General features: G+C 48.2%; 2 protein-coding genes across 5 annotated transcripts in view; one reads left to right on the forward strand and one right to left on the reverse strand.

Annotated features, from left to right (window-relative positions):
• PAIP2B (poly(A) binding protein interacting protein 2B) overlaps positions 1-6,415 on the forward strand; it is a 45,881-nt gene extending 39,466 nt beyond the window's left edge. For all 3 annotated transcript variants that reach the window (XM_061431985.1, XM_061431984.1, XM_061431983.1), the window contains exon 4: positions 722-6,415. In XM_061431985.1, the coding sequence (XP_061287969.1) occupies positions 722-778 (57 nt within the window). In that variant the 3' untranslated portion in view covers positions 779-6,415. The remainder of the gene's footprint in view (positions 1-721) is intronic.
• Positions 6,416-9,410: 2,995 nt separating this feature from the next.
• On the reverse strand, positions 9,411-19,907 carry NAGK (N-acetylglucosamine kinase). 2 transcript variants are annotated; one of them, XM_061431979.1, is made up of 10 exons: positions 18,736-19,907; positions 16,122-16,206; positions 15,869-15,967; positions 14,978-15,119; positions 14,092-14,202; positions 13,289-13,401; positions 11,995-12,082; positions 10,948-11,045; positions 10,372-10,450; positions 9,411-9,746 (listed from the first exon to the last, which is right to left on the reverse strand). In XM_061431979.1, the coding sequence occupies exons 1-10, from the start codon at positions 18,762-18,764 to the stop codon at positions 9,556-9,558; spliced, it is 1,035 nt and encodes a 344-aa protein (XP_061287963.1). In that variant the 5' UTR covers positions 18,765-19,907; the 3' UTR covers positions 9,411-9,555. The 2 variants fall into 2 exon arrangements, with proteins under 2 accessions (XP_061287963.1, XP_061287964.1); XM_061431980.1 differs by lacking the exons at positions 10,948-11,045; positions 11,995-12,082.
• Between the last annotated feature and the right edge of the window lie 2,056 nt (positions 19,908-21,963).

Consider the following 21,963-nt stretch of genomic DNA (forward strand, 5'->3'; position numbering starts at 1 on the left):
AAACAGAATTGGGATTAAGGATAAAAATTTGAACATGGAAGACGTTTGGTTTCAAATTATCATTTGCTGTTGTCCTTTTCTTTTACTGTCCCTCAAATCTGTATTTATAGTTTTGAACGATTCTGTTATAAAAACTGGAAGAAATATACTTCTAAGAGACTGTTTTCCACTTATAATTAGAAGACCAGATAAATGAATTCCCTGCCTTCCATGTTTACTTAATGTCAGAATTCCATAAGTGACATTGTTCGTGCACAGTTCATGTCTGAATGATTTTGCCTGGCAGTTTGCTGAGGTTTTAGATCAAGATCATGTGAATCAAGAGAGTAGATAACCAAAGAGAGGATAGACAAAAATAATATAGGGATTGTGGTAACCAACCTAGTTTGATGGAGTACTCTGATTTTCATTGAGTTAAGGTACTTATGAACTAAAAAATTATTTTTTGAGTCCAGGTTAACAAGCCTCTAATGAAAGCATCATGAAGGGAACAGGAGTCTAAAGCAGGGAGGAGAAAATGAGATTAGCAGGGGCTGAGTCCATCAGGAGCCACTGAGAACAGTCCAGGAATAACTGCCTGAGTTGCAAGGAATTCTGTTTTTTTCTCTCCTTTGGGCTGAGAGGAAGAAATTGGTAATAACAGAAGCAAGGAGAAAATAAATTTTAAAGTGCTAAAGTGCAGCTTGTCTTGGGATTTATTATCTCTTGGTTCTTATTTCAGAGCAAAAGTAACCTGAATCCGGATGCCAAGGAATTTATACCAGGAGTGAAGTACTGAGCTGACAGAAAGCTTTGAGGAGGACTTGTGTGTCCCCACATCTGGGGACAGCGCTGCACAAGAAGGCGGAGCTGAAGAGGGGGGTGGGATGGGCAGGGGGTGCGCAGCGGGGAAGGGAACAGTGGTTCAACTTGACACTGTGACTAGAGTAACTGATGTGCTCAGTCTTTCTCTACAAGCCTCTGAGTATTTCTCTTTTGTTCTACTGACTTTCATTTGAAGCAATTTCCTATTATTTTTATTAGCTTTCGATTTAGGGAAATTGCAGTCTTTCCCCATGCCCTCATCAAGAATGTTCTGCTGTGTGTGTTTAAAAGAATAAGCTGACCAAGAAAATCTGGGTGTTTACAAATGCCCTACCCACCCTGCTGTCTACTTACCAAGGGCAGTGAACACCTGGAGCACTACATATTCAGTCTGTTGCGCTGGATGGGAAGAGGGACAGTTGGAAGAAGCAGGTTTTGTAAACCAGAGTACTCAGCTCCCCAACCCCTGGGGGTTTCCTGCAATGTCCTGGGATTACCACTGGCCTGCTGAGCCCGTGTCTCCTTGCCTGAACCCTATTCAAGAAAACACAGGCTTAAAAGTACTGGTTTACCAGTACTTTAGATGGTTGATAAACCGACTTTCATCAGCCATCTTTTGGAGGACTGGGATGGTGGTGTCACTTGAGTCATTGATTTACTGTTGACCTACTCTTAAGCCTCTGTTTATGGCTGCCATCAGACTCATTATTTACAAGGCATAAGAGTTCTAGGGTGGATTTGCCACCTCGTCTCTCATGGTGTCTAATCCCCTGTCTCCTTTCTGCCCTGAACTCTATTCTGTTTTTAAGAAGAGACTGTTACCAAAGGTGTGTGAGAGGCATGCGGTGCTGGCCATCAGCTTCAGTCTGGAGAGATCATCCTTGAATCCTGATAGTTATCATCTTAAATTTATTTTGACAGTTTTTTCCTAGCCCTGTGAAGACTTGGTCCACCTGTATCTTCCTTTCCTTAGAAAGATTGTGTACTTTTATAAGTCCATGTATTTTTCAGAACACTAGCAAGAAGCTCCATTCACAGTTTGATGCTTCTCCCCACCTTACAGAATTATGCAAAAGAACTCTAGAAAAGCCTAGGAGAGTGAGTCCCGCTTGACCCTGTGACTGTGTGACGCACCGGGACAGTTTCAGCAGTTATAAAGTTTTGCTGTTTCCACACACCCAGCTTTTTGAGTTTTCTGGGTTGAACTTTCTGGGTATATTCTTTTCCTGCCCACAGGTCACAGGTGTTTTGGTTATTGTTGTTGCTGATACTCATAAGGAACTAAATTGGGCACCAGGATATGCCTTTGTGTGCTGGAGAGGTTGGTGGCAGAGTCAGGTCTTAAAAAGAGCGTGTCTGGTCCTGGCCATTCTCCCAGGATGGGCAAGGACTGGCAGGGGCCTGAGGAGAACAGTGGCCCGTCTGTATGACCGCCACTGTCTTGTATGACAGGCGTGTCAGGCAAAGATCATGGAACTTGAATAAAGTCTGTAAATTCAGTATGTGTTTATGGGACAGAGGTTGGAAGGAAAGGAGTAGGGTCTGGAAAACTTAAGAATTTCTCCTTTCTCTTACGAGGTCCCTTGCTGACTTTTCTAACAGCCACAGGTTAATGTCAGATTGAAAATATGAACCCATATTTCCAGATGGGCTCCTGAATTCACAAAGCCTCTACCTTGACAGAATGGAACTCTTTTAACTTGTGTTCAGGGAGGGCTACAAATAAAGAAACGTCTTAATTCCAGCTTCAGCTTTCAGCTGGAATGGTTGCCTCTGATAAGGCGAGGACCTTGGAAGTGTAGAAACAAAGGTCTCTTTCTTCCAGGACTGCTGTTCCTCCTTCAATCTGCATTAACTTGTCCAAGCTCGGAATTCTAAAGGCTGCTCAAAGTGTGTTGGGATTGCAGCAGGAGCCGTTTTCTAGACCATGGTGTCTCCATCACAGAGAGAACTGTGGATTCTTTCTTATGTGGCTTCTGGTCTAGGAAGTCCTTCAGGGATCTGCATCAAGGGTCCTCATCCTGACGAAGGCGTGCCCTTCTGACACCTAGGCTAAGCTGTTAGGTGTGGTCCAAGTGGCTTGCTTCCCCTTCTGCTGTGGGTTTCATCTTAGATGTCAGTATGGTTTCACAAGGTGTATTTGGTCAAGACTAAGAAAGCTTCCTGCCAGATAAGCAGTGGAACCTGAGGACTGGCCTTTCCAGTCCTGTTGAGACACAGTGTGCTGACCCCGGGATCAGGAAGCAGCTAGCAGGGTGACCACCTTTTTAATGTGTGTGTTTGTGCTTCTAGTGGTTCCCCTTCATTCTGACTTTTCTCCATCTATTTTATGTTGCGAGGTGGGAGCACTGTCGTCACCCAGACCACGGGTCCAGCTGTAGTCCGTTTGCCACCTCCTTAGCAGGAAACGCATGTGGGTCTTCCTGGGTCTTCAGTGAAGAAAGGCTGGACTCAGACTTTTCCTCATAGGAGAGATTACGGATGCAAGCCAGACTAGATACCATTACCTTTTCAGGATGAGGCTGGTATTATTTTAAGTGATGATTTTGATGTTGAATTTAAGCCACTACTCTTTTTTTGGCACCTGGAAGTTTAAGTATAGAAACAGAACATGTATTTTTAACAATGCCAATTCTGACTGGTCCCAGTCTTATTTTATTAGTGATTGATTTTGTGGTTATTGGACTCTTAAACTCCAAAACGAAAAGTATTTTATCTCTTGCTCTTCAAGGAGAAAAAAACAAAAGAAATGCCTTTTAGTTTCTCTAGCCCTTTGAACTGCAACAGAGAATTTGATGGACATAGCTAGGCCTGAGCAGCTGCAGCTTTGGGTCTTTGGGCCAGTTTCTGACTGCAGCAGTTGATTTTAGGGTATTACATAAGGTCAAACCCCTAAAAATTGTAAGGAAAAGGCTGGACCTTTGCAGCACCTTTAGTTTCCAAAGTCAAAACAGCTTGGGTCTCTCTTATTAAAGTTACAATGCTAATTATGACTTTAAAGTGTTTTTAGAGGTAATCAGCATTTTTCAAATTGTGTATTACTATAATGGCAAAGTTCTGTCTTGCGTTGGGAGATGCTGGGAGGTAAGGTCAGTCAAACACTTTGACCTCAGAGTGTAAATTCATGTATGTCAGGGAGGAAAGTTGTGTGAAGAAGTAGCCAAAGGAAACTGCATTAGTGCTGCTGCAAAGCCAGTATGTAAACACCAGGAGCCCAGGACTCTACACTGCTGAGATGGGAGGGGGCACGTGTTCTTCACTAAGGGTCCTGGCATCACGTTTAATGGTGTTGTTTGATTTGGATTATGTTGATGTATGAGCTCAGCCAGAGACCTGACAGTTTTGACCAAGATTTGGAGAGCATTTGGGAAAGACTGTATATCCCTGGCCACTCTCTTCCGGAGTAGATGTAGAGCTCATGAGTTTGGGAAGTGGGTGGAGAGCAGGAGGACTGACTGAGGTCTGGTGAGCATCAGGAGTGTTGGTTTTCCCCTCCCTTTGCCCACAGTCACCTGTGTGAACCATGTGAATCGTTTCCCCTCTCATTGCCCACACAGATTGTTAGTTCTCCTGGTCCCCGTGTGGTACAGTGTACTTTCTGCAGCCACTGCCCTGCTGCCTTGCAGATTTCATCCACAGGCTTGGTTAGTCACAATTTAGTAAAGTTTTTTCCCCTCTGTTTTTAATCTTCTATTTCTCCCATCTTGAAGCTGCCATTAGTGACAAAGGACGGAGGAATAGGAGGCTGACCCAGGGACACATTCAGGCTTCCTACACGGCCTCTGTACCTGGCTCACTACATCCTGTGTTCACACTACTTGTGTGTATGTGCTAAGTCACCTCAGTTCTGTCTGACTCTTTGCAGTCCTATGGACTATAGCCCACCAGGCTCCTCTGTCTATGGGATTTGCCAGGCAAGAATACTGGAGTGGGTTGCCATTTCCTCCTCCAGGGGATCTTCCCAGCCTAGGATCGGACCCAAGTCTCTTTACCACACTAGCTCCACCTGGTCTCACTGCCCAATCCTCCATAGCTATCCACAGTCCAGATTTTGCTGGGGGAGGTGGGGTGTCATACACTGGGACAGCTAACTACACTGATCTCTACAGGGTGTTACAGGTTCATCACCACACCCCCAGGGGACAGAAGAGAACTCTACAAAGGAACAGATGCACCATCTTCAAAGAAAAAGGCCCTTTATGTTTTGTTATCAGGAGTCTCATTTATGAGGTCTGCTGAGCTTTCTTTCCCAGTCCTACCTTACTGGCTCCCTTTTAATATTGTAAATAGTAAGGAAAATGTTTTCACTCTGTAACTCAACACTAATTGAGAATCCTCTCTTGTTGATTGTGGGCCTTCGGAAATGTTTAATGCTTGTTGGGTGGTTTGCAAGACAGGGACTTTTTTTTTTTAACACCTTTATTGAGGCATGTTATCATAAAGTTCGTCTATTTCAAGTGTACAAGTCAGTGATTTTAATAACTTCCTGAGTGGAACAGACATACAATTCTGTTTTAGAACCTTTGCATCCCCCTTAATAAGATCCTTCATGTCTATTTACATGGTACCCACGGTACTTGCCTAGCTCTAGGCAACCACTAATCTATTACTATAAATTTGCCTTTTCTGGACATAATCTTAATGGAATCATACAATCTGGTCTCTTGTATCTGGCTTTCTTCATTTAGTGTATTTTTGAGGTTAATCCATGACATATAATTTATGTTACTGGTTTGTTCTTTACTGCTAAATAATATTCCATTGATGGATATACCACATTTTGTCAGCAGGGAGTCTTACTAAACTTGGATTTCAACCTCTTGGGGTCCAAATGGAACCCTGAGAACACAGGACTCATGGGGGAGCTGCTGTGCATGTCAAAGGAACTGTGTGTCAGAACCAGCTCCGTCAGCAGCAGCTCCACAAGGAGCTTGAACTGCTGCAGAAATTTTTACAATTTTGCATCTTATTTTTTGTATGAAACTTTCATGCCGTCTATGTCAGCACAGATAATTAACAGCATCTGATAATTAACAAGTTCATGAGCATGTGTTTGAGCGGAAAGAAATGAAACCATCAATACTGCGTTGGATATTTTTTTCTCCTCAGCTAGACAGAGAAATCTCTGAACTTTCTAAACAATGTTATTTCCATTACAAAGCTGAACATGTGTTACGATCACGCCGCCTTTGTTGGATCGAGTTAGAAGAGGACAGCCAGCAGAGGAGGCCAAGAGGAGAATGGGAGTGAACTCTGTGGTGCATCCCAGCGGGTCTGTGCACGGCCCACGGGTCTGCTGCTGTGGGTGGTGAAGTGCTGACGGTGCCAGGGCAGGTCAGCACCTCCAGCAGGCCCGGGCCTGGACTTTGGACCTTTTCCCCTATTTCTCAGGTGTTTAAAAGCTGTTTCTGTTCCTTCTTTTCCTATGTATACATTACATGGTAGTTGTTAGTACTTCTTTGTGGGAGGGGCAGAGCTTTAAAATTGAAGAAAATAATTTTCATAAAAATATCAAAAATGGAAAAAAGTTATTTTAAAAAATTTGCTATACAAAGTGGCAGCTGTTGAAAATCTATCTCATTAAAATGAGAATAAAATGCATTTGCTGGCAGTCGTACTGTTTTTCCTTCAGTGGGGTCATTATATTAGAGGAGGATATGTGTATGTGATTTTTGTCTCAATATGAATCAGTTTTAGTCGCACAATCTTCCACTCTAAAATGTGTTACAAAGTATTCAAAGCATTGTCTTGGAAGTTAGACCTGAGTGAATCCCATCTCCATCACTTCGTGCCTCTGGCCTGAACCTGTTTATCTGTCAAGGTATAACACCTTCTTTCTGGGGCTGTTGTGAAAATTTGACCAAATTTAATTTCAAATACAGCCTGGCATATGATCAGCACTTAATACATGGTAGTAATATTGGCAATACTGTGAGTACCTTTGAACAGAGGCGGTAACAGGAAATCCTTGAGCTTGAAGGATAGCTGTTATTTTTCCTGTTCCTGGGCAAAACTTACTCCTCTCTAGAATAAACAAGTAAAGGGATTCTGTATTTGCCTTTCAACTACTGAACAAGGTAGCTCAGAGGTTAAAGCACCTGCCCGCAATGCAGGAGACCTGGGTTCGACCTCCAGGGGTTGGGAAGATCCCCTGGAGAAGGAAATGACAACCCACTCCAGTGTTCTTGCCTAGAGAATCCCATGGATGGAGGAGCCTGGTGGGCTACAGTCCATGGGGTCGCAAAAAGCTGGACATGACTGAGCGACTTCACTTTCACTTTTCACTTTACTGAACGAGTCCGAGAGCCTGCTAGGTACCTGGCATTGTTCTAGGCACCAGGGCTGCTGACGTTAATAAGCAGGCGTCATTCCTGCTCTTGTGGAGGTTAGTTACTGTTTACACCTCACTTGAACCTCCCATTGATTCTCTGCGAGGCTTTATTTTATATGGTAGAAAGATCAGGGGATCACACCCTAGCCCATGGGTTTTGAGTGCTTTTGCCTCCTTCTTACAATCAGGTTTCTAAAAATCTGAGCTGACTTGCCTATTTACAGCTTTTTGAGATACTGCAGTCATGTCTATACAGGGCCTGAACGATTCACAGCCTTTAAGATGTGCATTGTTCAGAACTTTCATTCAAAATTTTCATTAAACTAAGTACAGATACTGTAAACAGTACAGTCCATACATTTTCACCAAACTTTCTGTTGGTATAAGGGTATCATTCCCTTTTAATCTTTATATTAAAAACCTTCAGAGCACTCATCACAGTTGGCGGACATTTCAGTGAACGCTTGCTGACAGGGTGGCGCATATGAGGCCATGCTGTCCACGAGGTAACACAGGTAGAGTGAGGCAATGCTGGCCTCTTCAAGTGCGGTTTTTGTTCCCAGCTGTCTTGCTTGGCTGTTGAGCTCAGATGAATACATGCATTCCCAGTGGCTTGGCAGTATGGAATTCCATTAATTTATCCTATGTTATTAGGGAAGGAGATGATAAATTTAAAGAATCTCATTAAAAATCACTTACGACTTAACGACCTTCTGTACAACCTCTGTGTTACAGAGCCTGACTGGAGAATAAGCTACCCCATCACATCTCCTTTGGCCAAATGAAACAGGAACACATCTGACCTTGTACACTTTAGTGCTGCGTTCATTTTTTCAACTAGTATTTAGTAAGCACTCACGAGTTGGCCGGTTCCATCACTTCATGGCAAATAGATGGGGAAACAGTGGCTGACTTTATTTTTCTGGGCTCCAAAATCACTGCAGATGGTGACTGCAGCCATGAAATTAAAAGACGCTTACTCCTTGGAAGCAAAGTTATGACCAACCTAGACAGCATATTAAAAGGCAGAGACATTACTTTGTCAACAAAGGTCCGTCTAGTCAAGGCTATGGTTTTTCCAGTGGTCGTGTATGGATGTAAGAGTTGGACTGTGAAGAAGGCTGAGCACCAAAAAACTGATGCTTTTGAACGGTGGTGTTGGTCTTGAGAGTCCCTTGAACTGCAAGGAGATCCAACCAGTCCATCCTAAAGGAGATCAATCCTGGGTGTTCATTGGAAGGACTGATGTTGAAGCTGAAACTCCAATACTTTGGCCACCTGATGCAGAGCTGACTCATCTGAAAAGACCCTGATGCTGGGAAAGATTGAGGGCGGGAGGAGAAGGGGACAACAGAGAATGACATGGTTGGATGGCATCACCAACTTGATGGACATGAGTTTGGGTAAACTCCAGGAGTTGGTGATGGACAGGGAGGCCTGGCATGCTGTGGTTCATGGGGTCGCAAAGAGTCGGGCACGACTGAGTGACTGAACATGAAAGTGAAGTCGCTCAGTCGTATCTCTTTGCAACCCCATGGACTGTAGCCTACCAGGCTCCTCAGTCCATGGAATTTTCCAGCCAAGAGTACTGGAGTGGGTTGCCTTTTCCTTCTCCAGGGGACCTTCCCAACCCAGGGGTCGAACCCAGTTCTCCCGCATTACAGGCAGACGCTTTACCATCTGAGCCACCAGGTTGGCACTAAAGTCAATCAAGCTGTGCTCCTCACTGTGCTCTAAGACCTCCACTGTTCAACTGGAATAGTAGAGCCCTGACAATGGTATGAAGTGATGGCTGTTTCCTGAAGAACGTAAGTATGTCTTATTTAAATTCTTCACCAATAGTTTCAGATTCTAAATCCCAAATCCAGTGAGGTAACAATTCTCCCAGATTAGAACTGTCTGTTGTCCCCTAAATCCTACTGGAACTATCAAGAGAGGCTATGATATGTCTAAGGTTATTCCTGGTGATATTCCCCATGGAGAACATTTTGTTCCACTAAACATGGTCAGGCAAGGGTTTTTACCCAGTTTGACAGGAGAAAATTGAGATCACAGGTTAATTAGCAGCCACATGTCATGAGTATCTAGCATGAGGGGTGGGGGCAGCACACAAATGGATTATCTAACCGCGTGGTGAGCAGACTGCAGACCACAGGTCAAGCACCTGAGCGTGGGGCTTTAAACCCCAAGCTAAACCATTTCAGAGCCCTCTGGGATACCTGCTGGCAAGTAAGCTGAGGATGTACACAGCAAATGTGCTTGGTAACAATCCAGCTGGGGAGTGGTTAAAGTGCATTTATTTTCTTCTATATGTGTTTCTTTTTTTACAAAAAAAAAGGAAAAGGAGAAAAAGCCTCCTGCCTTCCAGCACCCAATGTCCACTGGGCTTGCTTAGAGAGGGTACAGCCAGGGCCGGTGCCCTAGGAGAAGGTATAGGAGTAGAAGGCAATGGCATTGGCACTGTAGTCCATGGGGAGGAGGTGCCCGATGTGCTTGGCCCCAAGGCTAGCCGCACCCAGGGCGGAGGAGTGTCGAAGCTTCAACAGGGTGAAGCCTGAGAAGGAGTTCTGAGCCTGGATCTCTCTGCCTTGGGTCAGCGCCAAAAGGAAACCTGGAGGAAAAAATGCAGAGGAGATAAGAGACCAGGAACAAGGTGGGGACAGAGGGAGGCAAAGAAGAGGGCCAGGCTCAGAGGCCTCCTGAGGGGACCCACGCGCCAAACCCCTCATAGATGGTACAGCAGGCAGCAGAGGCCCAGGGATGGCTGTGGGAGACTGGAGCCCATGGCCCCCCCACCACCTGGGGGTTCCACCAGGTCCTAGAGCTACTGCAGTGTTATGAAAACCACACAGCCACTTAACAAGCTGCGAGGTCGAAGGCACACTTCTGCCCTTCGAGGTAGGATTATAATGACTGGGCTGTCATGACGTGCTGGTCAGAAGCTCCGACTTCAAGTTAGATCTGTCTTTAATTTTTAAAAGGCGGGGCTTATTTAGTAAATCCTTTGGAAAAGAACTTTTTTTAAGAGTTCGAGGAAGCTGGATGGGACAGTGAAAAAAGGCTCCCTGGAAGAGTGAAGGTTGAGGGTCTTGGCCTGAGACATCAGTAGCCTGCCCAGGCCTCGGGGCCCAGGTCCCAAATCCTCCCCGAGGCAGGCAGTTTGCCCAGGCCACCCGCTTTCCAGCCCCATCCCTCGCCCTTGCCCATCCCCACAGGGCCCCCCAGCCTATGCTCACCTTCCTTCAGCAGCTCCCAGCTCTTCCACACAGAGCCCACGCACAGGATGGGAAGGCCCATCTCTCCCTGGAATAAGACCTGGCGGAAAGCAGAAATGGAAATTGGGGGTGACCAAGCCTCGCCAGTGCCAGAGGCGGCAGTTTTTTAGGACCAACCCAACCTAGACACTCTCCCTCTAGCCAAGAGCCAGAAGGTGGACTCAAGGAAAAGGAAAATAGACTCATAAAGGCAAGGGAAAGAAGGGAAAGGAATAATGGGTTAAGGACCAATAGAGAGCAAGGAAAGAGAAGGGAGGGGAAGGGACAGAAGCAGGACTGAACGAGACGCAACAGCACAGACCCCACAACCAGCCAATCTGTTATATATACAAACACCACGGGACGAGCCTCGAAGGGCAGGCACCGAACCAAACCATTTTTTTGGTTACAGACTTCCCACAGAATTTTCCTCATACCCTATGTTACTTTAGAGTTGTATCCAGTTTACACAGAGTTTGATGAGACAACCTCATCCTAACAGGAAAGAGCCAGATCTGGGTCAGCAGCTTCCCAACCTCCGATTCCCCCTCAACTCACCGGGTCAATCTCAGGCAACACTGCCACCACATGTCTGCCTAGCATCTCCCCGGCCTTCCTGAAGATGCAACGGGAAAGGGGGTCTCCCTGCTGAGCGCCTGGGTGGGGAGGAGGAAACGCAGCGGGTGAGCACCGAGGGGGTTGCCGCCTTGTTAGCTTTCTCTGCAACAGGGCAGCCACTGGGGGAGAGCCGACAGCTAGCAGAGGGCTCAGTCAGGAGTCGGGGCTCGCCTGCTGACTGGTGGTAAGTCACTCCCCCCGCCCCCACCAGGGACTTCCACCCCAGAATAGTGTCCTGCACAGACGTGGCTCACTCCAGGCACTCAAGAAAGGGCGCCCCCCTGGGCAAAACACTGGTGCCTGGCCTGTACTCTAACTTCACTGAGTCATTCAGTCTGTCCCTGCGGGTCTGTCAGCTCTGGGAAGCCAGAACCTGAACAGCTGTCGGGGTACTACTGTCGGGGCCCCCCACCCACCTCCAACAGTCTGCTGTTGGTCAGCCCAGCCCCTTCCTGGCTCTGCTCTGAAAGGGCCTCAGGCCAGCAGGATCTAAGGGGGCCCTACAATGCCGTGAGGCTGCAGGAATCAGCCTCAGGGAAATGAAGGGAGTGTGGACTGTACAGTGGAGAAAAAGCAATGTGCAGACACACGAGACCTCGCTCAACCTCTCCTGATACCCAACCAAATATGCCTAACCTCTCTGTGATCCCCTAGTCCTCTGGGTATCACGGATAAAAAAGAAAGTTATAGATTTGCCCAAAGGATAACTGCTTCATCAATGTCTCAGATACAGACACACAGCTGCACAAGCCCTGACAGCTGTCAGGAAGAGAAACAGGCAACATAAAACAACTGGCCATACAACCTGAGCGTCCTTCTGCTTCCACCCTGTGCCCACCAGTACCAAGGCCCATGGTGGCAGAAAACTAAGGCTGCTTGGTCAAAGGGAAACTGACTTCCAATCCCCAGCTGAATCCTACTCCATCCTCCAAATAGGGAGGTCTCTGCAGAACAAAATCAGATAAAACCCTGCCCCATCTTCAGTACCTTCTGCAACTTTCCGGCAAAACCCAGCAAACCTGGATTTATCAAAGTCCCTATACAGGTGGGTGAGGATTCCTAGCCGATCTGGCACCTGGGAGACAGGGAGGGCACAAGACGGTCAGCAGAGGCAGAGGAAAATTCCCAGCCTGCCCACGCAGCTGGCCTTCCTGCTGTCTCTACTGTTATAAGAGCTGGAGTAACATTCGTTTAAGCTTGAGACAGTACAAGGATCGGAGATGTGTCGTTTGAGAGAAGTTCTCTGTTTTCCCCAGCATGGCATCTACTGCTCTTTAGGGGTCGCTTGAACACGACGCAGAGCGGCCTGGTCTCACCAGAGAGTGCTCTGTAGTTTCTTCAGGTGCTGACGACTACTGCTCACCACACCTCTCCCTTAAATGGCACAGGGTAGATCAAAAAGAAATGGATTTGTTTTCCCCACACGTATTTCACCACAGGTTCGTCTTCTATCACAACAAACTTACACACCTGTGACGCCTTTGAAGGTCCCAAAGAATGAGGGACTCCCTAGACAACATTACTAAAACGGAAGGTGGGGGCGCTAAAATTTGATCACGTTAAGCATGTTACACACCCTCGGTCAATTAATCTTTGTTAACGACTTAATGACTAAAGGGTAAGAGAGGGAGGAGCAGACATATTAGTGGAGTTCAGAACCAATCTGCTAAGTCAGGTCAGACCCCTGCCTGCTCATAGGGCCCTCAGCCAGAGAGATACCTATCAAATAAACGGATTTCCCTTCTCCTCTCCCCACCTCCACCTCTAGTGCAGCTGTTTCCTAACCCACTGCAAACAAGCACAGCCCAGCCAAGGGCAGTCAATCCCTGCCACCCTGGGTGGGAGGCTGTACCTTCCCAAGAACTCTCCCTGCCCACCTCTTTAATAGGCTCTCCTCCCTGACCACACAGGCCAGAGGTGGCTCACGGTCCAGCAGACCTGATCAGACTGAATCTGCTGCCCCTGGGTCTGTGTACACTGGCTCCCAATCTCACCCTGCACCTCTCCTTCCAGCCTAAAATGGCATCTGCCTTCACCTCCCCACAGAGTCTAGCTTCCCAAGGATGAAGTCTAGCTTGGCCCCACTCCTCATGCCTGACACCCTCGGGGAAAGCAGCACCCACCTCATTCTGAATCCTGTCCCCACTGACGACTTCTCCATCCTCCAACTGACCCACAGTTCACCCCAACTTCCCCGGCCCACCCAGTCCCTCTCCAGAATCCACTCCTGCTCCATCTCCCGCTGTCCTATCCACACAGCATGTTTACTGGGTACAAGTACCTGGAAATAGTTGAACATGGCCTGTTTGACATAGCCAATGTCATGAGGAGCCGCCTCGAGGTTGTCGATGGAGTCAAACACTATTTTCACTGCTTGATGTGCAATCCAGTAGGCTGCAGAGAGCAGACAGGACTAAGAAGACAGGACAATCTCCCCAAGTTCACAGGGAAGGACACTCAGACCTAGACAGGGTTGGGTATTACAGAGAATTCGGTGCCCCGATTCCCAGTCTGGAGTCCTCTAATTAAACTGTATCTGATCCATATAAGGGAGAGCTGGAGGGGGGGACAGAACAGGTGAAGCTGTGTCACTTCTGCTCCCATCCCCAAATAAAGACCGGGTCAGCCAGCTGCCTCTCAAACCACTGCTGTCACTGCCAGGAACTAGACCATAACAGCCTTCATGAACATGTACACCTGCTACCTATAATGAGGTGACGGTGGAAGGAGTTTCTATACCCCTTTCCCGCTAGCAGACTAGCATGCATCTCGTGACATCCATGGCCTTAACCTTCAGAGTGTCAGTTCCCTCCAAAGGACTCCAAAGGTCAACACAGGTAAGCAACACCTGTTATGCTGAGGCATGACTCTGAGTCCAGGGTGCAAGTTACTGCTGAAGAGCAGGGCCTGCCACTAACCCAGCATTTGCATCTCGACGATCTTAGTCATTACCCTGTGCTCAGATTCAGGCGCTGTCCCCCCAAGAGCCCCCAGAGGTCTTCAGGCTGAGGGGAGAGGAAGATGGGGAGCCGCAGGGAGGGAAGGTCCAGGACCCTGGGACAGGCCCAGTCGGCGGGAGCTCACCTGAGCCCTCATCTCCCATCATGTGGCCCCAGCCGCCACAGCCGCTCTCAGAGCCGTCGGGGTTGATGAGCCTGCAGTTGGAACCTGTCCCGGAGATGAGCACGACCCCACCTGGAAAGGGCACAGGAGGCTCAGCGTGGCTGACTCTGCACAGAGCTCACAGCTTCCAACTGAGGAAAGGACGGACAGAAACCAGCCCCAAGCAAAGGGATCACCACCCAGCTCTGGGGAGAAAACCCAGCCCAGCTAGTTTCCCGCCTGAAGGCAGAGGGCCTGGGTCTCAAAAGAACTCCAGTCACATAGAGACCTTCTCCAAAGAGGAATCGGAGTCTGTGTCTCTGTGCCCAGCCAGACTTCAAGTGACTACCTGCTTTACTGAGTCCCTGCCATGTGCCAGGTGTTGTGTGAGACCCTGTTCACACAGTGCTACTCATTCAAGACTCTAAACTACCTTAAGAATACAATTATCCCCATTTTCTAGATGAGGAAATTGAAATTCAGAGAGTTCTGTAACTTCTCCAAGATGGTACAGCTGGCAAAACAGGCCATCTCATGATCCCATAGCTTTTACATTCCCAACAGAGTTCCTCCCAGTCTTTTCAGCACTGGCTTCTGTCCCCAGCCAGCTTCATCACTGCACGGCCCATTCCTCCTCTGCAGTGGGCTCCTGCGTTTGACTCCTGTCTCACTTCCTATGAAGATACCCTTCCTGCCCTCCCTCCTCTGCCCAGTCCTTGCTCTAGGCAAGCTTCTGCTAATGAAAGGAGTGGGGGCCATGGTGGAGGCTGCTCCCCAGACATTTGCAAGTCAAGTTCTGCCAGCTAAACCTAAGGGGCTTCCCCAAGAAAACCGGTTCTCAACCTCACCCCTCCCTCCACCTCCTCACCATCCGGCGTAGCTGTGGCGATGGAGCCGGCGGCATCGGTGGTGATTAAGTAGCTTTCACTCAGGTAGGGAAATCGGTCCCTCAGCTCCTCCATCAGCATCCTCACCGCGTCCTCCTGATCCCCACCGCTCAGGGATAGGCCCTAGGCCACGCGGGAGGTGAGCGAGCAAGCAGAGGCCCAGACCCAGCTCCTTTCTCAGCCCCCTCCCCTCCTGATGACTGCCCCTGCTTGCTACAGCTGGGCCTTCCCTTTTCATGCAGCCCAGTCCTCCTTCCACCCCACACAGCGCCTCAGCAGAAGGGACTGAGCATGGACAAGACAAGAGATTCAACACCGCCAGGTTTGGAGCTGGGAAGGACAACAGCACCCTTAGAAAAAACGGGCAGAGGAGCAAGCGGAGGAGAGAGGAGCTTGGTTTGGAATGCATGGCATTTGGCCATGCCTGCAGGACATCTCACGAACACGTCCAGGGAGAAGCCAGAGCTACAGTGACCTGAAAGTAAGCTCTGAGCCAGGAATATTAGCTAACATGTAATCAGCGCTCATGCATCAGGCTCTGTGCGAACCACTTTGGGATGTATCATGTCATTTTACTTTCCCAGCAACTGAGGTAGCTACTGTTATCTGCATTTCCCAAATGAGGAAACTGAGGCTTAGAGAAGATAAGTAATGTGCTGAGGGTCACCCAGATGTTGAGTGACAAAGCTGGGATTCAAACCAAGGCCTTAAGGCTCTCCAAAGCCCTTTGCTCTTCCAATCCTGTGGCTTGTAGGTGACAATGTAGCCACAAGAATGTACGTCTTTCCCTCTGCAGTCACCAGACTCCTCAAGTTCAAACTCACTGTCTCGGCCTTGCTGTGACCTAATTCCCAAGCGCTACCCAGACTCACCAAGCCTCGGAGAGGAACCAGAGGATCCACCCCTGCTTTCCGTTTGGCCCTGTTCACCATCTCGTTGATCCTCTCCACGCACTTGTCTGTCCCGATCAGCTGGCCCCAGTCAAGGGAAGGAGGCGTTACAAAGGCATGCATGACCTGTGTTGCCCCAAAGGCTGCTAAGTGAGCCCCCAGCCACCACCTTAACAGGAATTACAGAGAATAAAACCACAATCAAGCCTACTGGTCCCCTCAGTGTGGCCTTTACCCAGTGGTTTGTGCTGAGTCCATCCGCTTCTGCCAGGATCTGCCCATCCTCTGAGAGTAAAAGGACCTTGGATCGTGTGCCTCCCCTACAGAACACAAGGGGGCACTCAGTCTTAACTCGGAAAAACCTGCAGATACAGCAAACCCTGTGCAGTCCTTGTCACAGGCAGAGCCCAGTGTGAGGGAGATAGCTTCAGCAAACCCAGTTACCACTCCCAAACCTTGTTCTGTGGCTGGGTGATTGCTATGCTCTTGGACTTCCGAAATGCAGTTCCCATTCAGCTTCCCTTGGGAGCATCCTACTTATCCTTCAAGACCCTTTGCCCTTGAAACCTCTGATGTGTGGCCAGCCAGCCACCAGAGCTCCATTAGTTCAGCCGTGTCAGTGTTCCCCACCCCACCCACCCCGGACTCCTCTGTATTAAAAGTGTGTTAAGCTGTTTTCCTGTCTGCCTCTCACTAGACTACAAGGTCCATGGGGTCAAGCTCTGGATCATTTCTTTACCCTCACACTTGGCACAGGTAGATAAAAGGAACAGCATGTCTCTCTACTTCTCTCACAATAGCTAAAGGTTGCCTTTAGCAGGCAATGGCACCCCACTCCAGTACTCTTGCCTGGAAAATCCCACGGACGGAGGAGCCTGGTAGGCGGCAATCCATGGGGTCGCACAGAGTCGGGCAGGACTGAGCGACTTCACTTTCACTTTTCACTTTCATGCATTGGAGAAGAAAATGGCAACCCACTCCAGTGTTCTTGCCTGGAGAATCCCAGGGATGGGGAAGCCTGGTGGGCTGCTGTCTATGGGGTCGCACAGAGTCGGACACGACTGAAGTGACTTAGCAGCAGCAGCCTTTAGCAGATTCAGCTGCCAAGGTCTTTAAGTCACCCTTGTAAGAGACACTGACCAGATGGGAGGGAGAGTTAATACCTGCTTAAGCAACTAAATGGTCAAATGCTGGGACATGGTAGTTTGGAGGGAGGTCTGTGGTGGTGTGATGTATGTTTCTTCATTGATCAGTACTTTTAAGACTATCAGAAGAGGACACTGAAGACCTGCTGATCAAACTCAAAGATGACAAGAAGTTTCAAGGGGTAGTTAATGCATGAGGTGGCACACTGTCCCCAAAGAACTTCTTAACAAACTGGTAAAAAGGTTTATATGTTACACATGAATATGACCAGGATGAATACAAACTTCTGTACTTAGTTTAAAAAACTGCGATAGATATAGGGCAGGAGAGATTGATCATAACCATGCATGTGAAAGAAAAGACTCTGGGGTCCATGTGTCTGCAGTGAGATGTGACTGCTATAGAAGTAGTCCAAGCTCAGATTAAAAAATGCTCTAGCTCAGACAACAGCCACTCTCTACTCTGATCTGAAACACCCAGATTCATAGAATGTTGTCACTGGCAGGGAATTTTAGCGATCATTCTGTTCATTGCTCTTCGCACTTCACACATGTGGTAACTGAAGCCCAGATAGGGCAAAAGTCTTGCCCATGGTGATACCGAGGAGAAAAGTAACTACAAAAAGTCTGGCAGACAAGCTTCCCAGCAGGAACTATGCAAGAACAAGAGGGCTGGATCTAGTGTGAGGCTTAAGTGCCAATAAGAATGGGGAGGATTAAAAAAAAAGAAAAGAATGGAGGGGTTTCAGACATCAGGACAGGCTAGCAGCTGTCCTGCTAGCCCCAGCTTCAGGTCCTGTGTGTGTGTGTGTGTGTGTGTGTGTGTGTGTATCTGTGTTTCCCCGCGTGTGTGTGTGTGTGTGTCCCCGCGTCTGACTCTTTGTGTCTGTGTGTGTGTGTCTCTGTGTCTGTGTGTATCTGTGTTTCCCCGAGTGTGTGTGTGTGTGTGTCCCGGCGTCTGACTCTTTGTGTCTGTGTGTGTGTGTGTGTCCCCGCGTGTGTGTGTGTGTCCCCGCGTCTGACTCTTTGTGTGTGTGTGTCTGTGTGTGTGTCTGTGTGTCCCCGCGTCTGACTCTTTGCAACCCTACGGACTGTAGCCCACCAGGCTCCTCTGTCCATGGGGTTCTCCAAGCAAGATTACTGGAGTGGACTGCCATTTCCTCCTCCAGGGGATCTTCCCAACTTAGGAATACAATGAGTCTCCCGCAGCGGCAAGCGGATTCTTCACCACTGCGCCACCTGTGATGTCCCTTAGATGCCAGATACCTTCTGGCAAAGCTCACTGTTCCGGATTCCACCACACTCCCGCTCCCCACCCCGAGTCCAGCAACTTCACACCTGGCACCTGTTCTGCAAAACTCTCGGGAGCAGTAATGGAAAAAAAGAGAGCTGCTCCAGCTGAACTCCGGTGGAGTGGGTCTTTCGTGCGAGAAAGGGGAGTGTTTCCGCCACAAAACACAAAGGACCGGGGTGTGGCCGTGGCAAACAGTGCCTGCAAAGTACTCGACCCAAGGGCACCGCTGCGCCTGCACACACTCCTTCTCCGCAAGGCCCCGCAGCCCCAAAGCCCAGGTGACCAAACCCTCACTGAGGCGGGAGATCACCAGCCTGCCGGCCGCGCTACAACCTTCCTTTCGCCCCCTCTCCTCGTGCCAGAGTGGCCCAGGACGCCCTCCCGGCCTCGCCGCTCCAGACCGCACTCACCCCTCTACGCCCCCGTACAGCGTAACCATGCTGCTGCTACCGCCACCTCGGATCCCGCCGTTCGCTTCCCTCCCGGCTGAGATTCCCTCCCTCCAGTCCGCAGGGCACCGCTCCGCGTCACGTGAACACCGGTGCGGTCCAGCTGACTCCCGGCGCGCGTGCGTGGGGCGTGGCTCCGTGGCCCGCCCCCAGCCCCGGAGCGGAAGGTCGGGCTGGTGCACCCGGCGGGATAGTGGAGTCAGTGGCGGCTCCTGCAGGTTCCCTTCCCACCTCCTGGGCCCTGCTTCTGGAGACGGATACGGGATCCCAAGTGCAGGAGCCCGAAAGGAGTGTTCAGGCTAGATCTCCCCGCCCCAGACCCGTCACCGCCTTGCTTGCCCCTCACTGCCCGGAAGTTGGTGGCAGCTCCGCCTCGCGCATGCACAAAGCCTGGGAGCCACGTAGACTATAGTTGAAACGGATCTTGACGCAGGTCGGTGGCAGAGCCCTTTCGCGGTGTGGGATCGGGGCTCCTTGGAAGTCTTAAAGAATTATCGCACTGGTCAACCCAACACATGCCCGACGATGGCAGAGTCACACCATGCGCCCATGAGTACCCACGCAGACTTTACACTTCGCTTCTGTGAATATTCGTAACCAAGAGTAACTAGAAGCGGCCTGGAGAAGGGAGCGTTCAGCTTTTCCTGTCTTACAGAGAAAGTTGGGTTCTTTGTGGAGGCTATTTGGAGGCTGTAGTCTGCCAGGCAAACTAGCAGATTTGGTTTGTAAAATAAAACTCGTATTTTTTTGGCAAGAAAAATATAAACTTCCAAAGTTTTATCTGCCCTTTGGCCTCCTCTCCCCCACCTGTGGTGCATTGTGTATCTGCGTTAGGCATGGACCTAGCCTCCGTGAACCTCCCCTTCGGCAGAAAAACCTGCTTAACCAAGAAAAGAAAAATTCTGGCATCAGTAAGACGACTCCTTAAAGATAACACTTATTCTTGATGAGGGTCACATGGCACTTAGATCTGGATTCCGTAAACTGTCAATAATATGTCATTTAATGTACAGCTGTTTTTCAAAAAATTTGTATTACTGTGCTTCGACTTCTAACAGGTGAAACAATTCTTAGAGCTTTCTGAGATTCTCGAGTTACAATCGTCAAATTTGGCTCGAATAAAATTTTCCATTTCTTTCTTAGATCGACTGATTGTTTTTTGTTGTTGACAGGTTTTAGAAGCCTTATGTTACCTTCCAGCCACCACTGAGCTCTCATTCTTTATAGGGGTGGGGACAGGGAAAGGGAGATCGGAAGGGGACAATACTAGTCAGGTCTGGGAGTCAAGCCAGGGCACCTGCGCACCTCCGTGGGCATCTCCAGGCGGTTCTGGGCAGCAGCTTGGGCTAGGAGGGCAGTCAGCTGCCATTGGCATCTCTTCAGGAACATCAGTCTAGGGAGAGGGGCTTCGCATGGCAATTCTCAAGCTAGCCTGTCCCAATTCACCCTTATCTCCCGGACATGCCTGCCTATCTTATAAAAGATAGGGATGCCTGCCTATCTTATAAAAGATAGGGAAGATCCTCTTCCCCTGACAGCCAACTGGATCTATTTGTGCTTTGAACATTTGGGGCATGTGTGCTTTTTAAACTAGAAAAGAGGATCCTGTCTTTTCATTTCTTACCTATTTGGGACTCTGAAATACTTCAGTTTCACCCCTAAGAGTACTTAAAAGTAGAGCCCTACATCATAGAGCGTATCTGAGAGACGGGTAGGATTTTTTTAAGCCCCCTGTATCATTTACATCCATAGTACTTCAGACCTAGAATGTTTTTATCCAAAGCACATTTTTAGAATAATGGAAGTAAAATATTCTGGTGAGATTAAACTGGCAGGATTTTTGAAGAGGAAATTGTAGATAGATTTTCAAAGAACTGTTCCTTTTCATGCCAGGGCTGATCTCCTTTAGAATGGACTGGTTGGATCTGCTTGCAGTCCAAGGGACTCTCAAGAGTCTTCTCCAATGAGCCTTTGGATCTATGTATATGATAATATTAAAGTTTCCCTTTGTATTTCTTGTTAGAAAAGGAAGTACAAGAAATGTTTGAAGATAAGAATTGAGTTCACCATTTGCTAGTGGATGACCTTGAGCAAAGTACACAGAATTGCTGATGCTTTTCTTCTGTGAAATGGAGATGTTAAACAGCCACCTGCTCCGACTTACACGGGATTTATATATCAAAAGGGTTGTGGAAATCATAAAGTATTACATAGATCTTAACTAATTTTTATTGGCATTGCTAATTAGTGTCTGCTGCCCAACAAAGTAGCCACAGGTGACTATTAAGCACTTGAAATATGGCTAGTCCAAATGAGATGCACTGTGAGTGTAAAATACAGGACGGCCAAGATTTAGTACCAAGACAGAATATAAAAGTATCTCCTGTAATTTTTACACAAGTGACATGTTGATATTATTTGGAGATAGTGAATTAAGATGATGTTATCAAATTTTGCCAGTCTGTTTTATCTTTTTTTAATATAGTTACTAGAAATTTAAAAAATTACACATGTGACTCACATTTCTACTGCATGTGCATGAATGTTAAGTTGCTTCAATCAATTCAATCATGAATGTTAAGTTGCTTCTTTGCAACCTGATGAACTGTAGCCCACCAGACTCCTCTGTCCATGGGATTCTCCAGGCAAGAATACTGGAGTGGGTTACCATGCCTTCCTCTAGGGGATCTTCCTGACCCAGGGATCAAACCCACATCTCTTACATCTCCTGCTTTGGCAGAAAGATTCTTTACCACTCAGTTCAGTCGCTCAGTCGTGTCTGACTCTTTGCGATCCCATGAATTGCTCAGCATGCCAGGCCTCCCTATCCATCACCAACTCGGGAGTTTACTCAAACTCATGTCCATTGAATCGGTGGCCATCCAGCCATCTCATCCTCTGTCATCCCCTTCTCCTCCTACCACCAATCCCTCGCAGCATCAGAGTCTTTACCAATGAGTCAACTTTTCACATGAGGTGGCCAAAGTATTGGAGTTTCAGCTTTAGCATCAGTCCTTCCAAAGAAATCCCAGGGCTGATCTCCTTTAGAATGGACTAGTTGGATCTCCTTGCAGTCCAAGGGACTCTCAAGAGTCTTCTCCAACACCACAGTTCAAAAGCATCAATTCTTCAGTGCTCAGCTTTCTTCACAGGCCAACTCTCACATCCATACATGACCACTGGAAAAAC

This window comes from Bos javanicus, chromosome 11 (genome assembly GCF_032452875.1).
Source record: "Bos javanicus breed banteng chromosome 11, ARS-OSU_banteng_1.0, whole genome shotgun sequence".
Classification (NCBI taxonomy): domain Eukaryota; kingdom Metazoa; phylum Chordata; class Mammalia; order Artiodactyla; family Bovidae; genus Bos; species Bos javanicus.